This window comes from Hydractinia symbiolongicarpus, chromosome 6 (genome assembly GCF_029227915.1).
Source record: "Hydractinia symbiolongicarpus strain clone_291-10 chromosome 6, HSymV2.1, whole genome shotgun sequence".
In the NCBI taxonomy this organism is placed as follows: Eukaryota; Metazoa; Cnidaria; class Hydrozoa; order Anthoathecata; family Hydractiniidae; genus Hydractinia; species Hydractinia symbiolongicarpus.
Window position 1 is genome coordinate 9,127,997 of NC_079880.1, and position 21,826 is coordinate 9,149,822.

The 21,826-nt window shown below is 33.2% G+C and overlaps 3 protein-coding genes across 6 annotated transcripts; all 3 read right to left on the reverse strand.

Annotated features, from left to right (window-relative positions):
- Nucleotides 1-709: 709 nt before the first annotated feature.
- Nucleotides 710-11,587, reverse strand: LOC130647961 (uncharacterized). Of its 2 annotated transcripts, XM_057453970.1 has the most exons (9): nucleotides 11,097-11,587; nucleotides 9,988-10,086; nucleotides 9,236-9,303; nucleotides 8,726-8,799; nucleotides 8,525-8,619; nucleotides 7,085-7,161; nucleotides 6,794-6,871; nucleotides 2,472-3,206; nucleotides 710-1,639 (listed from the first exon to the last, which is right to left on the reverse strand). In XM_057453970.1, the coding sequence occupies exons 2-9, from the start codon at nucleotides 10,058-10,060 to the stop codon at nucleotides 1,409-1,411; spliced, it is 1,431 nt and encodes a 476-aa protein (XP_057309953.1). In that variant the 5' UTR covers nucleotides 10,061-10,086; nucleotides 11,097-11,587; the 3' UTR covers nucleotides 710-1,408. The 2 variants fall into 2 exon arrangements, with proteins under 2 accessions (XP_057309953.1, XP_057309954.1); XM_057453971.1 differs by lacking the exon at nucleotides 9,236-9,303.
- LOC130647963 (P2X purinoceptor 7-like) lies at nucleotides 3,325-6,489 on the reverse strand. The gene is made up of 3 exons (XM_057453975.1): nucleotides 5,117-6,489; nucleotides 4,611-4,731; nucleotides 3,325-4,516 (listed from the first exon to the last, which is right to left on the reverse strand). Exons 1-3 carry the CDS (start codon nucleotides 5,403-5,405, stop codon nucleotides 4,360-4,362), a joined length of 567 nt encoding a protein of 188 aa, XP_057309958.1. The 5' UTR covers nucleotides 5,406-6,489; the 3' UTR covers nucleotides 3,325-4,359.
- Nucleotides 11,588-11,813: 226 nt separating the features above from the next.
- LOC130647962 (SIN3-HDAC complex-associated factor-like) lies at nucleotides 11,814-20,434 on the reverse strand. Of its 3 annotated transcripts, none has more exons than XM_057453974.1 (2): nucleotides 20,288-20,434; nucleotides 11,814-15,064 (listed from the first exon to the last, which is right to left on the reverse strand). In XM_057453974.1, exon 2 carries the CDS (start codon nucleotides 15,060-15,062, stop codon nucleotides 14,289-14,291), a length of 774 nt encoding a protein of 257 aa, XP_057309957.1. In that variant the 5' UTR covers nucleotides 15,063-15,064; nucleotides 20,288-20,434; the 3' UTR covers nucleotides 11,814-14,288. The 3 variants fall into 3 exon arrangements, with proteins under 3 accessions (XP_057309957.1, XP_057309955.1, XP_057309956.1); XM_057453972.1 differs by lacking the exon at nucleotides 20,288-20,434 and adding an exon at nucleotides 15,289-15,462; XM_057453973.1 differs by lacking the exon at nucleotides 20,288-20,434 and adding an exon at nucleotides 15,318-15,433.
- Nucleotides 20,435-21,826: the final 1,392 nt, after the last annotated feature.

Sequence of the window (21,826 nt, forward strand, 5' to 3'; positions counted from 1 at the left end):
ACGTAAGTGTGCCGAAAGAAGATATGTGCATATTCAGTAAACTTTGCATCTCGCATAGCTTTGAAGGACACTGCTTTCAATAGAAATTTGAATAGAAATTGAATGGCCGATTCGTGAGTTGTATCTCCTTTCTTACAAAGATCCGAAAATGAACCCAAGGCATAGCCATAGCGCTTTTATCAGCATTTTTTTGAAATCAGAAATCGAAGCCGGGAGTACTCTGGACCTGCACGGTTTTTCACCTTTTGGCTTTAAATCACACAATAAGATAAACAATGACGTTTCAGTTGTTTTTATTGTTGTTAAAACTGTCAAATAAATTACCGAAGTAAAATGGCGAAGTTCTTTGAGGAGACATAAGTAAATATCATGGCTATCAATCGTTTAGCTTGGTTATCGTATGCAACGAGCTCGATAAATACTTGATTTTGGGCAATATTTTGGCGCACAGACCGGGTTAGGTTATTATTGTATTACGGATTCGCGCGTCCTTTATATATCACATTTCGTGTTTCGGTAACACGACACGACATTTTTCTCGCGCGCAAACATATAAAATAGAGAGAGTTCATTTATACTAGTGGCAAATACGGGTTTTAGGCCTTCTGATTGGCTTAGCGTTCTTGACGATTGGTCGTTATGCACAGGTATAGGTTGTCGTCAAGAAAAATGGTAGCATATAATGTAAACAAGCACGAAATAACAAATATCAAGAAGCATTAAAAATGAATTTATATCAAATCCCTCACATGAATAAAAAAAACAGCAATTTCAATTTATGCTACCAAATTTAACGTCAATATTGTCTAAAAATATATTTAACATAACTGTAGTAAACTACCTAAAGACTCACCACATGATTAAAAAAAATAAACGTGAATAAAAAACAAAAAACCCTCGGTTACCCATAGCTGTTATTTCTGAAACCTAAGCTGAAACGTTTGTTTCGTATTATTTACTAAGAAGAAAAGCCCATACTTTAGCATGCAGCAAACGCTGAACTTTTGGCGTTTGGCGTGTTAAAAGCGTACTAAAATTTCTCCATTTTCATTAACACAACGTACAAAGTTGGCATCGATAATAACGCAAATAATCATCATGTCGTCACAATTAATATACAATTATTTATACACAAGAGTTCTTAGTGAATATTGACTATTCTTATATCAATTACTCATTAAATTCAATTTTTTATAAAAAAATCTCTTGAAGCAGGACAGTTCCCAAGCAATCGGTAGCTTAAAAAAAGTTTAGTTTCCATGTTTTTTTAAATTTCGAGCATAACCATCTGATAGGTATCATTATTCCTACTCGCCATAAGTAATAAAACTTTCAATTTCCAGTGAAACTAAATTTTTAACTTGAACGTCCGCCATATTATTTCACCAATTTTCTACCAGCAAGAATTTCACGTGCACGATTCTGGTGGAGGTGGGCACGTCGGTATCTGCCCAAGTATAAATTTATCCGCCTGGAATTTAGCCAAATCTTCGGGCGTTATTTCTGGAATTTTTACAATGGACTGAGACGCTCCAGCAGGTTGTTGTTGTTGAAGTTGTTGGTACTGTTGTTGTTGTTGCGCTTTTTTCTCTTTCATCGCTTGTGATAGAAATGGGTTAACAGGTGCGGATGAAGTTTGCTAGAAGGGAGAAAAGGAAAACATTTCATGAACATTTTCTCGCCCAATATGCGAAATTTACAAACGTTTGCTCGCGCGAGTTTGCTATTCCATTTGTTTTGAATGATACTCGTACACACAGAGAATAAAATCTGTTTAAATTCCAGGAACGTGGAATCCAAACAAAAACGCCTTTACAAAATTGCGCTATCTATAGCTTTAAACGTAAAAACTTTCTACGAAATATTAAATTTCTATAAATCGCGAAAGTTTATTCTCGCGTTTGTTATCACAAATCGCGACAGTTTATTCTTTCCAAACAAAAACAAAAACTAGAACCGATCTAACTTTAAAATATATCTTTTTGCCTCTAGAAACTTTCTATATTCAAAGAAGGACAGGAGGAAGTTTGTCTTATTCGCAGGTCGGAAAGCGTGCAGGTTAGTCGTGTACAACTGGCGGTTCTATATAAAGGTTCTGTAAAACAAAACAGCCCTTTAGCTTTTAAAGGACTTTTTAAACCAGTGCTTTACTTTGTGGCATTCGAAGCAGCTGATGATGATGACAGTGACGATTCTGACCTGGCCGTCGATGACAGAAACGCATTTGAAACATAGCTTATTTTCTTACTCCACTTGTACATATTTTTTTTAAAAATTGAAAATGTGAAATAATGTATAGTACATTTTTTATATATATATCTTGCGAAAACCCCCAAATCAACTACTTTGCGAAACTCACAAAAAAAATTTGCCTCGCGAAACTTTCTACCTTTAAAGAAATCTCAATGGTCCGGCTGGTCATAAAAAAACAAAATTCTATCAATTCTGCTGTTCCTTTTTTAAAAACATACCTGAGTTGATGAAGTATTGGCAGCTACATTTGTCTGTTGCGAAGTAAACAACCCTCCACCACTGCTGGAATTGGACGAACCCAATGAATTCCCTCTACTTGTTGACTGCGATGAACCAAACACACCACTAGTAGACCCGCCAAACAACCCTCCACCGCCTGTATTTTGCGACCCGCCAAACAACCCTCCACTTCCCTGAGTTTGTAGTGAGCTAAACAAACCGGTACTTGTCGATGCTCCGAATGGATTCGTAGAAATTCCGGACGGAGTGGGAAAAGCATTCACTGGTTTGTCTGGACCGAGGACGCAAGATAAACTGTTGTTGGTACTTGAAAATAATCCACCACCGGTGTTCTTCGAAAACAATCCAGCAGATGGTGTCGCTGGGTTGTTAAAAAATAAAGTGCTGCCTCCAGAGCCTGTACTGCCACCGAACACAGCAGTCGAGTTATTAGATTTTACAAACGGGTTTGACGGGGCGTTACTGGACGATCCAAATAGTCCGCCCCCGAGAGACGAGGATGTATTTTGACCAAAAAGACCGCCTGATATGTTTTGAGATGCAGACGCAAACGGGCCAGAAGATTTATTTTGGCCACCGGATCCAAATAAGCCCGTTGAGCTTGTGTTGAACAAGCCGCTTGAACCTTGTTGCGTGCTGAATAAGCTTGTCGGTTGCCTCGAAAAGAGATCGCCGGAAGAGGGCGTTGAGCTGGCAGCGTTGATTTCTTGAATCTAAAAATAAAGCGACTCTAGAGGATTAACTTTCGCGAATATTTTGTAAGTATAAAAAATTATTATTTCCCTTTCCAGTGCATTTCGAAAGCAGTGATGGGCATGGATTTCATCACCATTCTCTTTGACATTCTCAACATTAAGTGGAAGAGTAATTATGCGAAACACATTTCACAACCGAATTTCACGCAAAAACCTGTGCCATCGTCTCATGGTGATCTTGAGGAAAAAGCGTGTTTGCAAAAATACCAGAACCTCAATTTTTGTCACCAATTATTTTCTTGCATGTTTTATTACACAGTTTAAGCCATTTCAAAGTTTTTTATAGTAAAATCAAACCGAAAAAGTCCCATACTCAGCAGACTTGGTTGGAGTCATAATTTTTTTTTTATTTAAACCCAGAGTATATACTATCCGAAAAGTGATTGATGTTCTTTAGACTTTCTAAAAAACCATGTACTCAATGCGACGAATAGATGACTTGCCAATGTTTACAAAATTAAAAAAAGTTTTTAGTTTTTCGCACATGCGCAGGCATTTCTGTAGGTTGAAAATATAAACAACAGCCACAGTAATCGAAGAAATCCATCCAAAAAAATTTTTTCTGCTTGATATTAGTGAATTAAAAAAAAAAAATAATAATAATAATAAGAATAGAATTAAAATTTAATTCCAGTTCCTCTTGGATATTATGCTACTCAAAAAATCTTTAAAGGGGAACTCCAGTAAAAATCACTTTTTTCTTTTTTGTTTTATACGTACTCAGAAAAGCATAAGAAATCAAAAAAAACTTACTTCACTTGTTTTCCTTATTTAAAATCGTTGTACTAGCCTTCGCATATTCAATTTTTTTCTTATAAAAAAACAGACAGGCGCGATTTCATTTAGGACTGGACCCGATTATAAACAATGACATCACATCGTGCAGAAAGTTTAAGCGAGCGCAGAGAACGTTCATGTTAAGACCTCTGGCTTACATTTAAATCGCTTTTTGTATGTAAAGTGACTCTCCAGGTTACAGTGCAAAGTATGGTACGTACACTCTAATGAGCGTAGACATCAATAAAATCATCGACTTTCAAGTTGTTCATGTTGCCATTAAAGCCATCAGGACAAGATTTAAAACGTGACTTTTTTATTTTTTTATTTTTATTCAACTTTCTTTGAATAAAACATATTTTTCATCTTCTGCCGGATATTTTCTTCGAATTGCCCATACTACACAAGAAGGAATCACTCTTCTCACCCCTTTTCCCAATCGACTGTGTATCCACCAAGTGAACTGTTTATAACCAGCGTAACGATAAGATCTATATAGAAAAATAAGGGAGGCATTATTGTCAGTTTTTTACCTTCTTTTTCTCGGACAAAAGAAGGGCTTGGAAACGAGGTTGAGCTACTTACTCATTTTTTAATTCTAAAGTGTCTCCTCTCAAATCATGCAATGCAGATAACGCAGTTTCTAAAACAGCTTTTGTCAAAACAACCACTTGAAAATCAGCAGCTTCTGTAACGCATTTATGACCTATGATAAGAGTGATTTTCAATTATACAATATTTATACCCCCGTTTTACTAACTTATCATTTCCACACGAACCTTATTCGATCTTTCGATCACGCATTTCAATGTTCTCCATCACGGAGAAAATGTAACATTACATAAGATTTCTTTGCATTTGTGTGCAAAAAAAAGCGCATGCGGAGGAATTAGATTGTTGAACCGTGAAATAAAAATAAATTGGCTTGTGAAGTAAAAAAAAAGTGATGAAAGATTATTTTATTGAAGCAAAAGATAAAGTTTTTGACGAAAAGAATGTAAAAGAAAAGCGATGAAATATATTTTTTATTTGTTTAAAAAGGAAAATTTCGCTTAGAAAAAAATTATATTTGCAGTATATATCCTACCTACCTTGGAAAAACTCATCAGGAATTTCGTTTGACTCGACACAGCACACGCTTTCAGTATCGGTTTCCATTGCTCTACAATTTCCACATTCACACCAATTTGCATTACCCGTACGTGGCTCTGCATCAGTAAAAGAAACCTCGTCATTTTCTACACCGTTACTAACTTCTTCCTCGTCAGACACAAGAGGTTCAAATTCGTATGGCTGTAGCTTTGTAAAGTCTTTTTCATGAAGAGAATTATCCGATTCTGAGCTTTCTAAGTTATATTCTTCGTCATTATTACAAGACATCTTATCAACGAACAATGTAAACAGTAAGTAAACAAAACTTTTAGAAGGCGTGCTGCTGAGCTCACGGACTTTTTGCACGATGTGACGTATGCTAATTTATTCGGACCTAGTCCTCTCGACTTTACGCGACCTTGCAAATTTATTTGAAATTGAAGATGTTTACGGACGCGATTAAGGTATAAATAAAGATTTTTAACGATTGTAAAAGGTTTATTTTGACATATTTATGTATTGTCTTATAAAAATAACATTTTTTTCAAATATTTTTTTTTCACTGGAGTGCCCCTTTAATCTTTATTAATAATCATTTTACTGTGTGAGTCCATTGTTCTCACAATTAAATGAAAACAACTACGTCACGCGGAAAGTGGTCGTTGCCCTTTAAAACCATAAGTTAATGACGTCATCAAATTACTTTAATAAAGATTTCTCAATGCATAGAAATTTTTTTTCTATAAACAGAATTGTCTTCAGAACAACATCTACAAAATGGTAATTCCATGTATGATGTATTTCCATTGCTTTTCAAGTATATTAGACAAAAAATCGGGGACAGAATACACATCTCCCGAATTAGCTGTCTTTGATATACCGCTGCTATTTCTCAACTTTGTCAAACAAAATGAATGTGATTTTTGAAATTCTCACATGAGACTGGATAAAATGTAAAATCTTTAGATTCATATAGCAAAAGGAACTACCTGTTACATGTTTTTTAAACTCTGTACTAATTGACCTCTGCTTGAAACAGAAGCTTATTAGTACAAATCAAAAATTAAGAAGACCTTGACCGTGTAGCATAATACCAGAAAAACATCATTTTCACATGTCGGATTAAGTTGAAAATTTACACACACCAATTAAATGATGCTAAATATGATCTTAAAGTCAAAACATCAAAATTCAATAACTTTTAAAAACATGTTATTCGGGAAACGTGTATGCCTTAAAGTTGGATACGAGAACAAAATACTTCATACTCCTTCTTAAAATGCAATAGTAATAAAAATTTCTAAAATGTTATTATTTTTTCGGCTAGAAAAAATAATATCTACAATAAGAGATTAATTTTCGCGAATAGAAAAAAAAAGAAATAAAGTAAATAAAATAAAAACGTATTTTGCGTCAATTAATTTTTGTTTTTGCGATCTGAAAAAAGCCTCTTATGTTATCCCTAACAAAAATAATTGATTAGTATAATTGGTTTCAGTAAAGTATGCAACAGTGAAAATGATAAATTTTCGCGAATTTTTTATTAAAAAAAAGTTTTTAAAACAAAATATATTGTGGGCATTACATTTCACTGAATGAATGAAAAAACGCGAAAATCGCAAAAAATATCTTTTCTTGAAAATCGTATTCTTACGATAACAAAATTTTTTACGTACAAGTTGTTGATCGTTCATAGATTTCAGTTGATTCCTTCTGGTCATGGTCTTGCTACTCAGAGTTGCCAAGCCATCTAACTAAAAAGAGTTTACAACTGTAGAGGGAGATAATACTACGACAGATCCAGACAGAGAATTTATACGAAAAAATATCACCGGGAAATTATTTTGCGTTTAAAGCGAAGCGACAAAGCATTTTCTTTTTACCGTAAAATTTATTTCCTCTAGAAGAAATTTCATCTATTATGTTCATTTCAGAAGATCACACAGGAAAAGAAACGAAAGACCTACATAAGGCTTGAGCTGTCCGGTCGCGATGCACTTGTACGCTTCTATTCGTAGTTCCTCAGGAGATGTATCTTGAAGACCTGAAAACATTAAAAACAAAATTTCGTTAATGATCAAAGTGGATAGGAGTAGCGCTAACGTCTATAATTGTATTGAACACTTTACTTTTTACTTTTTTCTTTAATAATAGCCGTATTCCGTCTGTCTGTTTGTGCGCGAGAAAAATCTTGTGCTACGGAAACAAGAAATATGCGGTATAAAAAGGACGGGCGAACCCGTGAGTTTTTCCACGGGCTAACGACTAGTTTTTTAATAATAGCCGTATTTCGTCTCTCTGTTTGTGCGCGAGAAAAATCTTGTGCTACGGAAACACGAAATATGCCGTATAAAAAGGACGGGCGAACCCGTGAGTTTTTCCACGGGCTAATGACTAGTTTTTTAATAATATCTGTATTTCGTCTTTCTGTTTGTGCGCAAGAAAAACGTCGTGTTACGTAAACACAAAATACTATATATAAAGGACGGGTGACCCCGTGGATTTTTCCACGGGCTACCGGCTAGTCTGTATTATAATACCCGTATACGTCTGTCTGTCACGCAAAATGGTAACTGCAGTAGCGAGACACACAAAATGCAGTAAATAAAGAACAGCCAAACCCGTGAATTTATACACGGGACACCGACTAGTATAAACAATATCCCAATTTTGTCTGTATCCGCGCGATTTCCAAGCCTTGCTATGGAAACACGGAACAACAAATGCGACTCTTGTACGACAGGTGAATTTCCGTGGGTCTTACACTAACTAGTTACATACTTAATACACATAATTGATAGTATTATATTATTTAATTAGAGAAGTTATCTGAACTCATGTACTAGCTGACCGGCGAAATATTATAACAAAATTCAAACGACGTTTAGAATTTCTTTCAACAGCTGGATCGAAATTTCAAGACAAAAACCTGTCAGAGTTTTAAAAAATTTTTAGTTGATTATACATGGGTATGGATATGGAACATGGATATTAAATGGCATGTCACTACAGTGAAAAACTGTTCTTGAATTTTGTCTAGATGTATCATATGGTCCCAACAAACTGCCGATATATTATCAAATGGAGAGCCGGCGGAGGGCAGGGACGGGGAAGGGTCAAAAAATAACAATCAGGCAGGGGCACGATTATTTAGTAATTGGCAGTAACTTGGGCTGATGCAATCGTGGTGAAGAATCTTTGAAATAACCCTATCTGAAGTTTGGTCAACAGAGCGTGAATAACACTTCTGACCGTTACTTGTGTGTTTAACCTCATCCTTCGAATTTGTTCTTCAGAATTCTTAACCTCAACTTAAAGTATTTCAACTACAACTGAATGCTGGCATTTTTAAAAACGTCATCAAAACATTCATGACAATAATAAATCCAAACTATAGCAGTAAACACCTGGTAAACATTGTTGATCTTTTTGTGCTGCAAAACACGAAAGCGGCCATAATTTGCTAACTTCCCAATCCTGTAATTCTTTACGAATTAATGTTCTAAAATACATAAACTTATAATATAAAACAAACAAACAAAACAAACAAACTAAAAAAACAAACAAACAAAATACAGAAAACAAAGTAACAACAATACATAACTTACATAAGGCTCTGTTCAGTTGAATTCGTAGATTTATTCTGCCCAAAAAGCGAACTATTCCCTCCAAATGCAGGACTCTGAATAATATTATAATTATACGTGCTTATCTAGCTACTTTAAACGCATTCATTTCTCGTCTATATAAATTTATGCGAATCTAATAAAATACTTTTAGGGTGTAATTAATTTTTGCAAATTCATGAAAATTTAACTCCGCCTTTCACTTTGACTACACTCGATGTTTTTTGTAATTTCCTTTTCAAAAGTCAGTAAGTTTTATGTGCGTGTTTTAATTTTTGTGTATTTGTGTGACAGAAAATAATGTTTTTTTGTGTGCATTTCCCACAAAAAATGGCAAAAAGACGTGCGCTCAAGAAATAGTACCGTTATTACACTAAATATTGCAAAATATTTATAAACGTATGGCTAAAAAGATTTTGCAAAATGCCATATTATTTATTAATGTCGCATTTATATCCATGTTCTCTTTATAGCTCCAACACAGTGTTTTACCTTTCCTGCATTGAAATGATATCGATCTGACTGCCCAAATGTTGAGGATCTCATAAAACTGTTGCCATCTATAATGAAACATTAAATTTTCCTTACATGTTATGTAGTTACCTTTAGCAAAAATCCCAAGTTTTTATATTTCCAATAATAAATTGGAAAGCGATTTTTCGGTGCTCTTGGTAACACATGCAAAAACAAAACTTTATGACAAGTTGGTCAGGCCTAAAAGTCCACTTTTCAAATAACATTTGACAATTGTTTTTGGGGGGAATAGGAGGGCAAGAGTGATTGGGCTGATAGGATGCACTAGAAAAAGCAAAGAAGACTTTCTAGGAGAAGTAGATTGGAGGTAAAATCATGACACTAATTTCAAAATTCACAACAAGACAAAATGGCTGCCTTGTCTTTATCTGAGAAATTTCTTTTCATATTGAGAATTTTTAGATAATTTTAAGCAATGGCCATGCAACCTTTTTTACAAAATAGAGGCCTCATAATTTCTCAACCAACAAAGAGCATACAGAGAATTTCCTTTTTAGACCGTGCATGGAGCATAGTATTGCAAATGGCTTCAAACTTAACCTTTTCATTTACAAATAATTTAAAGGCATTTTCTTACATATTATGAAATTTTTTTTACTGAAACTTATTGTTAAGAAAGGGAAGAACTAGATTAAAGCTGACCTCTGGTGAAAAAACAAGTTAGTTTCATTTAAAACAGCTTAAAAGAAGAGTAAAGTCAAACTTTAAACCTTTTGTGTGTTCATTGCGACAGTTGTTTCCAAATTTGCAGGTGCCTTGCAAGAAGAATTTGCACACCACCATAGCAACACTACTTTAGTTAAAGAAATCTAAAAATAAAATAAATAAAACAAATAAACAGCGTTTCTTTTATATAAGCAATGGTATTTTAGGAGTTCGCTAAGTGTTAGCGTAATTTTGGTCTTTAAGTTACTGGTTGCTTAGCACTTCTGTTTACCACATTTTTTTCATGTTGCAGTTCAACACATTTGCTGTCAACAACACTGCTAAAATCAAGCTTTGCATACATACCTTTGCATTCTTCGCCTTTTTTAACAACACAAATAAAATTAACGTTAATTTGTTAAAGGTAAGGGCTCCTTGGATCTGCAAGTTACAGGTTGCTTATAGCACTTATTTTTTTACCAATGCAGTACTGACATTGTAAATCCTTAGTGACCTCAATACGCTCAAAATAATTTTTCTGGAGTGATTTTGAGCACTGTTATATGGTGCTTTCGAGAAGACTGTCAGAGTCTAACTGTGAAGGGAAAGTTGATAAGCAAGCCAAAAGTGTTTCAAATTTGTGACATTTTCTCACAGTGGAACATCAAAATACTAGATTCAAATAAATCAATAATAAACAAAAAACTTAAAACAACTGATGAAGATAAAATGATTTTCCAGTAATTTCTCTTTCATTCCCACTGGTACTCCACTCAGAACGTATAAAATGCAAATCTTATAAAAAACGAAGATGATAAATTTTTGAAATCAAACTAGTCAAAATCTGTTACAAATTATTACACAAGTTTCTACTTTTATTATCGTTTGGTTATTTAAGATATTATATAAATATTTTCACTCCTAAAAAGTGTTTTGTACACCTACTTAAAAGTGCAATAGTCCATTTTAATAGTTTTTTGTAAACTAATTATTTAAAAATCTAAGGGTTTTTAAAAAATTTGATCTAAACATCAGGAGGCTCTTATGACCACTTTTTCAGGGTTATCAGGTTTTTCAGGGTCTGAATACACTGGCTTGAAATGAGCAGGTGTAAAACAAAATCCTCTGAAAGAGTCTGTCAACAGTGTCCACAAAAAAAGTATAATATACATACAGTTTCTTTACATCATTCTTCGAATCGGTTGTGTTCTACTTTCTCTAGGGTATATTATACAGAATTCATCAGTAAAAAGGTATACCATATTATCCTAATCATTCGCTATATCTATAAAACTAGTTGTTAACCCGTAAAAACATCAACAGGTTTTCTTGAAGCTGTGTGCAGCCATTTTGAACAAAATCTAGCTGTATTAATGATATGTAAAAAATTAGATTTATGGCTTACGGATACCTTTAACCTTAACACAAGAAACAGAAGAAAAACGTTTCTGGCTTTTAGGTTTATTAAACAAAATGGCCTGTCAGGTTAGCCATTTTTTGTCTTTAAACAGTCACGAAGTTTAAAACAGAAAAGTTTTAAAAAACAAAAACAAAAAAAACCGTAAAAAAATCTCCTTACATGTCTCTGACCTGATAAACTTTATGCATATCAAATAAAAAATTCTTTCTGCACTTTAAAGATATTCATTTTTACTGGCACATATATTATTAAATAAAAAAGATAATTTAATGCAGAGTTACACTTACGCCATAATAATAAAAATAGTCCATTTTTCAAAAACTGTTATGTGTACAACACATAACAATATTTGAAAAATATATCGTATATAAAATATATAGTATATATAAAAAATATTTTAAAAACCATTTTTCCAAGATAAAATTTTTTTCTTTTTTTCTTAAATTAAATTGAATTAAATTAAATTGAATTGAATTTAAATTAAAATACACAAAATAAGCACTGAAATCTTTAATTTTTCTTAAAATATTTTTTATATATATGATATTAGATTACACAAGCAAGATTATTTTTGATATCGCATAGGTGTAACTCCACTTTTTTTAATTTCTCCCTTCACTAAAATTTGTCGTTAATAGTTTGTTTTTATCATTATAAATGAATTACTCTTTCTCATTATAAGAAAGTTCATAAAAAGGTATACCTTTTAAACAAACAGACTGCCATGAAAGGTCAGGAAATCAATCATGTTTTTATTCTACCTATCTCATGCTTCCTTTCAAGTTTAAGTAGACATTGTAAAAGAGTTAATGATGGGGGAGAGCAAGATACATACACTATCCAATCACAAGCAGAAATTTATTTCATTACGAATATTTACACTCAGAATGCGAAAAATTTGACCCTATAATAATAACAAAACAACAAAATAAACACTAAAGAATTTTTTGCTTGCTGAAGAATTTGAACTAGGGTTGGTTAATAAAGAGTTAAAAGTTTTTATTTTGAAGAAACTAACACCTTCTTATCCATTAAAATTACGGAAGAGAAGAAATTAATCACAGAGATTTAACTGCTTTCTGGGAAAATCTCCACAAGAAACAAACTTTAACACTTTAAAAGAAAATTCTTAAAAATAATATATAAAAAACCAACACAAATCAGGATCAAAATCTCAAACAAAATAATTGACTGTGTTAACAGTTTTGATAAATAGGGCTTCAAGATAAACATTTGTGCACCACTAGCACAAATACAACATATCTTTCTTTTTATATCAGAGTTTTTACTTCTTTTCACAACTTTAGTAGAAACGAGAGAATTTAAGGACTTTCTGTGCAGTTTGGTAGAAGATATTAACGCTGTAAATAAGATTTTACTTGCATTTTAATCAAAAAGAGCAGATATTTTTCACATTTGATTCTAACTAAAGTGAACAACATTGTAAATTACCAGACATTTTTACCAGCCTTTTTCATTCCAATACTTTTAACATCCCTTCATGTAGTCAAATTGTAACAAAAATAAAGAAAAAAAAACAACCAATAATATATAAAAAATAAATTAAAACAACCAGTGCAAATTTGAAAACAATTTAAAACAAAACGTGCAATCAAGTCATAATATAAACAAATAAAAAAATAAAGCTATAATAATTAAATTTCTCACTAATAAACCCTAACGAAGCACAAGAAGATCTCTTTGCCAGCAGTTAGAAAAGACACAAGGACAAAAATTGTATAGCTGGGTTAATGTTACCTTGGATAACAACAACACCAAATTCAACAATTTCTTAAATATAATCCTAGTAAATGAAAGTATATACTGTATATAGTATAGGATAATACTGTATAGTATCTTCCTACATTTTTCTTATGTTTTGATAATAAAGACTACATTAGCAAATTTTTAGAATATTGGCAAAATCTAAAACACAAAAGTTACACAAAAATCAAACCCAGAAAAAATAATTCTATACTCTCCTATAAACTCATCATTCCACTTACTATTAACTACTAAAATACAAATACTGTTACATATATTGAGAATTAAAACTTCTCTATATCATGTTATAATTCAGCAAACTAAAAAATATTTTTCATACGTTGAAAATGTTTCGATTAAGCACCCAAGCACTAAATTTCAATGCTTTAGTATGGATTGGTTTATTGAAATTTCTGTTGCTATTGGGGCTCTTATTTGAAGTGTTTGAGGGAAGTACTTAATCAAAATCAAAATAACACAAGTATAATAAGTTTAAAAAATCAATCAAAAAAATCAAATTTGAAAACATCCAGTGAGTGTATAGAAAGTGAGTAAATACATCCTTAAAAATGTTATCTTAAATACTGGCATGAACGTACCCTAATAAAACAAGTGTCAACAAAGATCAGTCTAAAAAGCACGAGTCATTGATTTGCAAAGAAAAAAACAGTGAGTATAAAATATCTTGTCAGACTATGTATCTTATTTCATTGTCATCAAAATTAAAAACCCTTATAGAAGTCAGCAGTATAACCACAAAAGTTTTTACAGGGAGATTTATAGATAGATATAATCCAAAAGAAAATATACAAACAAATACGTTTGAAAAAGAATAAGGCAACTTTATTATAATGTACATGTGGATTGCTAACTAGACTGTATATACATTCCGTGAATATAACCCTTACAAGTACAGGTGCAAAACTTTGTCTAAAACTTTCATTGAACACTTTAATATAGTTAAAAAAATTAAAGATAAGTCAAATTATATTCATTGATAAATGCCACAATTTTACAATTCATTAGTGATATCACTGACTTTTTGTTCCATAAACTTCCTTTCAGTAAAATAAAATAAAATGGACGTAAAAAACTTGTATCCATTTCATCTTAAATTATTTATTTAAAGCAATAAATTGTGAATTATATGTGGCATAAATTCCTTAAATCAAATACAAAAACTTATGATGAAGACTCAACAAGTCCAATAAGTTTGTGATCAAAAATGCTAATTTCTTTCGACGTTTCTGTAGCTGAGGGAGTGCTGCAACTGCGATTGCAAAACCCACAACTCGGGTTCAACCACTTCGGGTCAACTAACACCTCTCCAGCAGGACCACGGAAAATAACACCACAACAAATTTGTTCCTGCCTCCATTTCGAAAGATCTATGTATGGTAACTTAAACTCATTTGCCTGTGGTGAAGTTAAAGAAGGAAAAAGGAATGACGTTTGACAAGACACATCTTTCGTTTGCTTACAATTGAATTCTTCACCATTACCATTTGTCAAAGAATCTGGGCTTGGTGTATCAAAATATGTGCTGGGAACACCTGTACTATCAACATCATCCTCACTGGAATCATTTTCTGATAAGAGGTCATCTTCTTCCATCAATGCAACTTTATTCTCTTCCTTTGTTCCAATTTCCATCTCCACCAGTGAGGAACTTCTTCTCTTCTTTATCGAACTTCTTCTATGTTGCAGTCCAGCACATTTGCTGTCAACAGCACTGCTAAAATCAGGTTTTGCATACTTTGGTGTTCTTCGCCACTTTTTAACTGACTTCAAACACAAATAACATATTTCATTAGTTCGATTTTCAGAAAGTTTAAAACAGTCCTCGTAATATTTCGACCATTTTGCAGAGTCTTGAAAAGGATGTCTAGCGGATTTTACTCCGCAGATTGTGCACCCAGCAATGGAGCGAAAGAGAGTTCTTCGTTCTGATCGCATCTCTGCAAAAAATAAATTGTAAGATAAAAATGATTTCCAACTTGTATCATAAATTCCTATGCTTTTTTCGAAGACACACCCTGACAGATACGCAAAATGACTTAAGGTGGTGACACCATTTGTAGAAAATCAATCTTTCTGAGAAGAGAAGACAAAAGTAAACCTAAACTATTCATTAGCATTCATAGCCTGTGGTTAATAAAAAAAGAACACCAGATTTACTGACATTTATTCTCGAAGGGGAGAAATAATTACCACAGATCCCCAATCACCCAATTAACCTGACCAGTGAACTCTTCAAACACAACTGTAAATAAATCCAAAAAGTCTTGTGTTGATAATGATAAAAATGAACTATATATAAAAATTTTAAATAAATAAATTCCTTCTGACAGTATTCAATGTTCTCAAATTGAGAACAAATGAAACTGCAGTACATAGAACTAAATACATATAGCATCATCAATGGATAGGACAAACTAAAAGCATATATAATATATAAAAAGAAACAAAACCTTAAATTGATCACTTCCACATCAAACACTAATCAAATTGGTTTAACTTAACCACAAGTAAGAGGGGAAACATCAAATAAGGAGTTTGTTACAACTTGCCTTACAGAACTTAAATTGATGAGAAAGCGCTACTAAATCTCATTTGAAAAGCAGTGGCAGAAAATGTAAATGACACCTTGATATTGTGTGGAGGTTTCAAATATATAGATCAATTGACTGGCAAACTCCACATGCACAAAATGATAGCGAAAAATTTCTCGACAATGTTTTAGATAGTTACCTTAATCAAAATGTCAGTGAACCTATACTAGATCTAGTATTTTCGTCTGAAAAAGAAATGATTTTTGATGTGGAAGTTACCCTTGGATTCTAGTGATCACAATACTAGTAATTTTAAAATGCAAATCGAAACAAGTGTTCACACGGAAAAAAGAATACTATGATTACAGAAATGAAAATCCTAAGAAATGAAACAATATTTTCAAACTGTTGTTTGGAATTTTGATGAAAAAACCGTAGACCAAATATAGGTTTAAATTAAAAATAGAAGCTGTTAAATTATATGTACGAAAGAAAAAGAGAATGGTGGAATATGCAAGAAGCAAAAAGATGTACCAAGAATACAGTAGGGGCAGTGCAGGACTCGAACGGCAACATTATCCAATACCATTCAAAAACTGCCAATATGTTTAACAACTACTTTGCCTGAGTTTCTACACAAGAGTTGTTAAAAGAGCTTCCTAAGCCTTGCTAATTGTATTTCAGAGATACGAAACTTGAAATAACAGTTGAAGGTGTCCACTACAGAGTACATTATTGTGAAACAAAGCACCAGAACCTGACAACTTATATCCAACTGTACTAAAAGAAATGTTATCAGAATTAGGTGAACCATTGTCAATATTATTTATATTTTGTCGGTTTGCAATCAAATTTTGTGAGTAAACAATTAGGGCTTATACAAGCTTACCAACAAAATTTGATTGCAAACCAAGTTGCAGATCCCGAGTTATTGAGTTGTCAGCAAAAAATAAGAGGCCTGGGACGAGCAAGCGAGTCATTTTGGCAAAAAAAAATTATGTTAATCAATTAATCTTTATAATACCTATGCATTGATAAAGTTTGAATGCACACCCCTTAACAGGTCTAAATTTACTGATGAAAGAAAATGTCCAAATTTGCTATTACTGAAATATGACATCATAACTCATGCAGCATTAAATCTGAAATTCTTTAAATGTGAATATCGTGAGAACGAAAAGAGCTTTTTAAAAAATTCAAAAAGACTTGTTAGCTAACTTTGTAAGCTCTATAATATAAGTCAGACATCATTTTGTACCTCGGGTTCCCTTTAAGAAAAGCATAAAAAAAGTTGTGCCTAAGGATTGGTTAAAAGGAAACATTATAATACCCCAATTTTTAAAAAATGATCTTGAAGCTATGTTTAATTAGTGAAAATACTGGTGCATGCTTTTCAATTTTAATAAATGTAAATGTCTACACATTGGAGACCATTCCGGCAAAAGGACAATGAAATTATCGAAAAGTTCTAGAGAAGGTTACTAGGATGATCACAGGTATTGGTCATTTATCATATATAAAAAAAACTTCAGCAATGTAATTTGATGTCTCTGAAAAAGAGGAGATTAAGAGCTGACCTCAAAGAAATCTTTAAATAATGCATGGTAATGGAAAATGGGTATGACTCAAAACCAGAAAAAGTAGTGTTTGCCAATAAACTAAAGTTTATTTAACTGCATTTCAAGACTGTTAGGGGGCTCTACACAATTCAAAGAAGACTGCCTGTCTAAAACAACCACTAAGGGGCCATCTACATAATTCGTAGCAATACGTATTAAAAATCTTTTGCCATACAATAATTGAATTCGTATGAAAGTTTTCTAAAATCATATAAAATTCATATGAGTTTTAAATTAAATTCGTATGAGTTTTAAATTAAATTCGTATGAGTTTGAAAAAATTCGTATGAGTTAAATTCGTATGAGTTTTAAATTAAACAAAAAATTTGTGAGTTTTTAATTAGATGCGTGTGTTGTTGTTTTTTAAAAAAATTCGTTCGAGATTTTATTAAATTTGTATATAAGTTTTTAAAAAAAATTTGTTTAAGTTTTTATAATTAAATGCGTTAGGGTTTTTTTAAAAAAATCATACCAGTTTTTTTTATTAAATTTGCATGGGTAAGGAAAAAAAAACTTACATAAATACAGCACAGTCCAGATGTAAGCGTACGCGTACTTTTCTCGGAGGCGTTCTTATTAATTATCTTGTTCTTATTAATTATCTTGCGAGTCTTGTAAGTTAGTGAGTCTTGATATAAATGTTTTTTAGATCGCGTTTTAAAAATTTAAGAACGAGGAACAGTGATAAAAAAGCTTCGTTAGATCGCATTTTTATAGTTTAAGAACGAAAAGCGGCGATAGAAATACTTTAGATCGCGTTTTAAAAATTTAAGAATGAGGAACGGCAATAGAAATGCTTCGTTAGATCGCATTTTAAAAGTTTAAGAACGAAAAGCAGCAAGGGATAATTCTTTAATTTCACATTATAAGTTTAAATCATTTTGTTTACAGTACCAATTCTTCGTTTATAGTACCAATTTGCACAAACAGCGTTTAGAGATGGTTGTTGGTAATTTCTAATCATTTGAAATAATAAGATCGGCATTTAGAAATTGTTAATGTTTATTTATATGGCTAGCTGCATAGCGAAAAGTTAGATTTCTATGAAGAAATTATATTGAAAATGAAATTTGTATGACCATTCGTTTATAAATTTGTATCGCAATTTGTATTGGAAAATCTTAATAATTCGTATGAAAATTCGTATAAGTAAGAATACAATTCGTATCACAATTCGTATGAAAATCGTATCAGATTTTTTAAAAATCGTATAACTAATTACCACTATATGAATTGTATACGATTTTTATACAAATTATAAGCAATTAAATTTGTATAAAATGTCATACAAAATTTGTAGATGACCCCTAATGTTTGCATACTAAAGACCATACCGGTGGACCCGATATGTTATAACAAATGTTTTTTACCGCATTTCATTTTTAAAACTGTTTAAATAACACTTCCGGCATAAAAAAAATCCATTAAATTCGGAACTGCTATGGTTTCTAATTGCTTTGTCAAACCAAGAAATTATCTACAATTAAATCCACAATAAAATATCTGTTTCGCCTGTACGTGCAGTTTTCGGCGTTGACCTCCCCATTAGTTAAGGACCGCATGGCTGGATTTCTTGTGCAAGACCTGGTTACCAACGATGAAGGAGCCAGGCAAAATAGATTTAGGTCTACGTAGTTCTTTTAACTAAGTCAGGAGTCGGTGAATTAACCAGGATGGTCAGGTTGGTTATGAATAGGCTTGCTCGTGGATTAAAAGGACCAGGGCTATTCAATAATTCTAAGACAAAAGGTTTTCCACCAAAACGAAAATCTATGGGACGTTTTGTCCGACGAAATGTGGCGGAAATTTGTTTGACGAATCTCCAAAAATTATTTTGAGGGCTGCCATCGTGTGCAAGGCTTCTCCTGTAAGAGAATGATATTTAAAGGGTTATTAAGACTAATGAAGCTTTAAAAAATAATATTTTCAAAATTGCCGATGCTTTTCTCTCTCATCGGCAAATTACTGCTGAGGAGTTGCCGCTGCAAACGACTATGTCGTCGGCAATTTATTGCTGACAGGTTTTTGGCTAATTTTGAGGGCTGATATTTTACATTGCTAGCCTCACAAATTTCAAGGGATAGACCCTGTCTATTATTTCCAGGAGGGGCCATGACTTTGATAGGGAGTCTTGGAGTACTTAATGCTCTCTTTGAGCTACGCTCAATTGGGGTCAGCGCTCTCTGCAACATCCAACAGTCCACACAGTGTGCCATCTCCCTAATTTCCCTTACATTGCTTGGATTAACCCGCGGCTATGGTAATATTCAATTGCCCCTATTGAATCACCGTCAAGTGGAATCGAACACCAGTGTCCCGCACAAAGTACGAGAGTGATAACCACTAAACTACGGTGCCACTAAACTACAACGCTATATTTATTTGAATTCATTACAAGTCCTAAGAATGCCTTAGTGGGAAGAAATGGACTGATAATTACTTTGCTTCACCTAGCACCCCATCTTTTTTCCTGCCACTCAAATGTCAAAGCTAGATAGATAGATAGATAGATAGATGTGCATATTTTACATGGCTAGCCTCACAAATATCGAGGGATATAACATGTCTATTATTTCTAGGAGGGGCCATGGCTTAGATGGAGAGTTCTAGAGTATTTAATGCTCATTTTGAGGTACGCAGACATAATTAGGGCCCGCGCCCTACTAGACAACTCCTGGCAACATCCAACGACCCACACAAGTGTGCCATCTTCCCAATTTCCCTCACATGACTTGGTTTAACCTGGGGCTGTGGTAACAGAGTACGAGAGCTATAACCACTATCTACGACGCCTATGCCAAGCTGAAAGAGCTTACCGCTGAAAATGTAATCTAATCTAAAAACCTTCCTAGCAGCATCCAGGCTATTTTTAAAAAACTATAAAAAATTTTTTTACAACATCCCCTACTAAGTTGCTTGGTTATCAAGGATTAGCTAGATTGCCTTTTTTGACGTTGCGTTGAACTTTATTTCATGCAAACACAAACTTATATCGTATTACATAGCTTACTATTTGTTGTAACTTTCAAGCAGACATTAATATTTTAAAGCTGTAAAACACATGCTACACATATAGATAGTAGCTAGGGCTAGCTGGCTATTTGATTTTACCGCAAAATTCACCACAAATATCCCACATTCACTCCCCCTCTCGCAAATGATTCTTGAACGCGTTATTTTGATGTATAGCCAAATGAGCAGAGGGCTTAAGCCCGAGTCGGCAAATCACTGCAAAATTCTATTTTACGACAAAATATTTTTGTTTAATATTTGTAGTATTCTGGCCATCTGTGATACGCCGTTTCAAAACCAAAACAAAATGGAGAATATCAGAGTGGGGGTAAAAAGCTAGTATACACCAAACCAAACTATATACACAGTGTTGCTTGTTACACATTTTAACTGTTAATACAGGAAACTATATTTAACATGTACATTTTAGGTAGTTTTACTTAATGTATATATTGCACTATAGTTAACTACATCGTTTAACCCAGCTATATAAGGTAGCTATATTTCTTTTCAGTAAAATTAAAGTAAAGTTTGTCTCTAATTTGTTTAGCTAACTAGCTGGGTATTTTATTCACAATATAGCTAGCTAGCTAACTATTGAAAATAATGCATGGGTTGCTAAATATAGCTAGCTAGTTATAAAAAAGAAGGTTTTTTTCTGAAATTAAATTAGAGGAAGTGTAGTCAAAGTGTATGTAGCTAGCTAGCTATGTGCATTCTTATGTAGCTAAGTTTGTTTTGCTTGAATAAGTAGTGAGAAGAACATCATGCCAGTGCGTCTCTATGCTAATAATTCTTCCCTTTTCATGTTGGTGTACATCAGGGTTCTGTACTTAGTCCTTTGTTGTTTGTTCTAGTCTTAGAAGCGCTGTCGATGGAGTTCAGAACAGGTTGTCCATGGGAGTTATTGTATGCAGATGATTTAGTTCTCATAGCAGAGTCGATGGAAGAATTAGTTAAAAAGTTTGAGAAGTGGAAGAAAGGACTAGAAGAGAAAGGGCTAAAGGTAAACACAGCAAAATCTAAAGTCATGTTTAGTAGCGCATTGCAGCCAAGTGTGACCTTGTAGTTGGAAAGTAGCCTTGTGGAGTTTGCAGGAAAGGGGTTGGTAGTAACTCAATTTTTTGTCAGACTTGCAAGCATTGGGTACATAAGAAGTGCAGTAGTATTAGTGGAAGGTTAAGAGCTGATATTCAGTTTGTATGCAAGCGTTGCAAAGGTGAGATTATAGAGAATGAAGTATTTCCAGCTTAAATGATGTACAACAGTGGCTCGTTAAAGATGGTTGAGAACTTCTGTTACCTAGGTGATATGTTGGGCAGTGAAGGGGGTGTTGGAAGAAGTGTTACTTGCAGGATAGGTTCTGCTTGGAAAATGTTCAGAGAGTTACTTCCTTTGTTGACTAGTAGAGTCCTGTCAATTGAGGTAAAAGGTAGGTTATATGAGGCCTGTGTAAGAAGTGTTATGTTGTACGGTAGTGGGACATGGGCAGTGAAGCAGGAAGATCTTGATTGTTTAGAAAGGAATGATATGAGAA

Coding starts and splice junctions, on each gene's coding strand:
- LOC130647963 (XM_057453975.1), bottom strand. CDS start 5,405: ATGTCTTGTAATAATGACGAAGAATATAACTTAGAAAGCTCAGAATCG. Junction 4,732..5,116: donor TCCTGATGAGTTTTTCCAAG/GTAGGTAGGATA, acceptor CTCTTATCATAG/GTCATAAATGCGTTACAGAA. Junction 4,517..4,610: donor ACTTTAGAATTAAAAAATGA/GTAAGTAGCTCA, acceptor TTTTCTATATAG/ATCTTATCGTTACGCTGGTT.
- LOC130647961 (XM_057453970.1), bottom strand. CDS start 10,060: ATGGTGGTGTGCAAATTCTTCTTGCAAGGCACCTGCAAATTTGGAAAC. Junction 9,304..9,987: donor TCGCAATGAACACACAAAAG/GTTTAAAGTTTG, acceptor GTTTCATTATAG/ATGGCAACAGTTTTATGAGA. Junction 7,162..8,524: donor AGATCAACAATGTTTACCAG/GTGTTTACTGCT, acceptor TAATGTTTTCAG/GTCTTCAAGATACATCTCCT.
- LOC130647962 (XM_057453974.1), bottom strand. CDS start 15,062: ATGCGATCAGAACGAAGAACTCTCTTTCGCTCCATTGCTGGGTGCACA.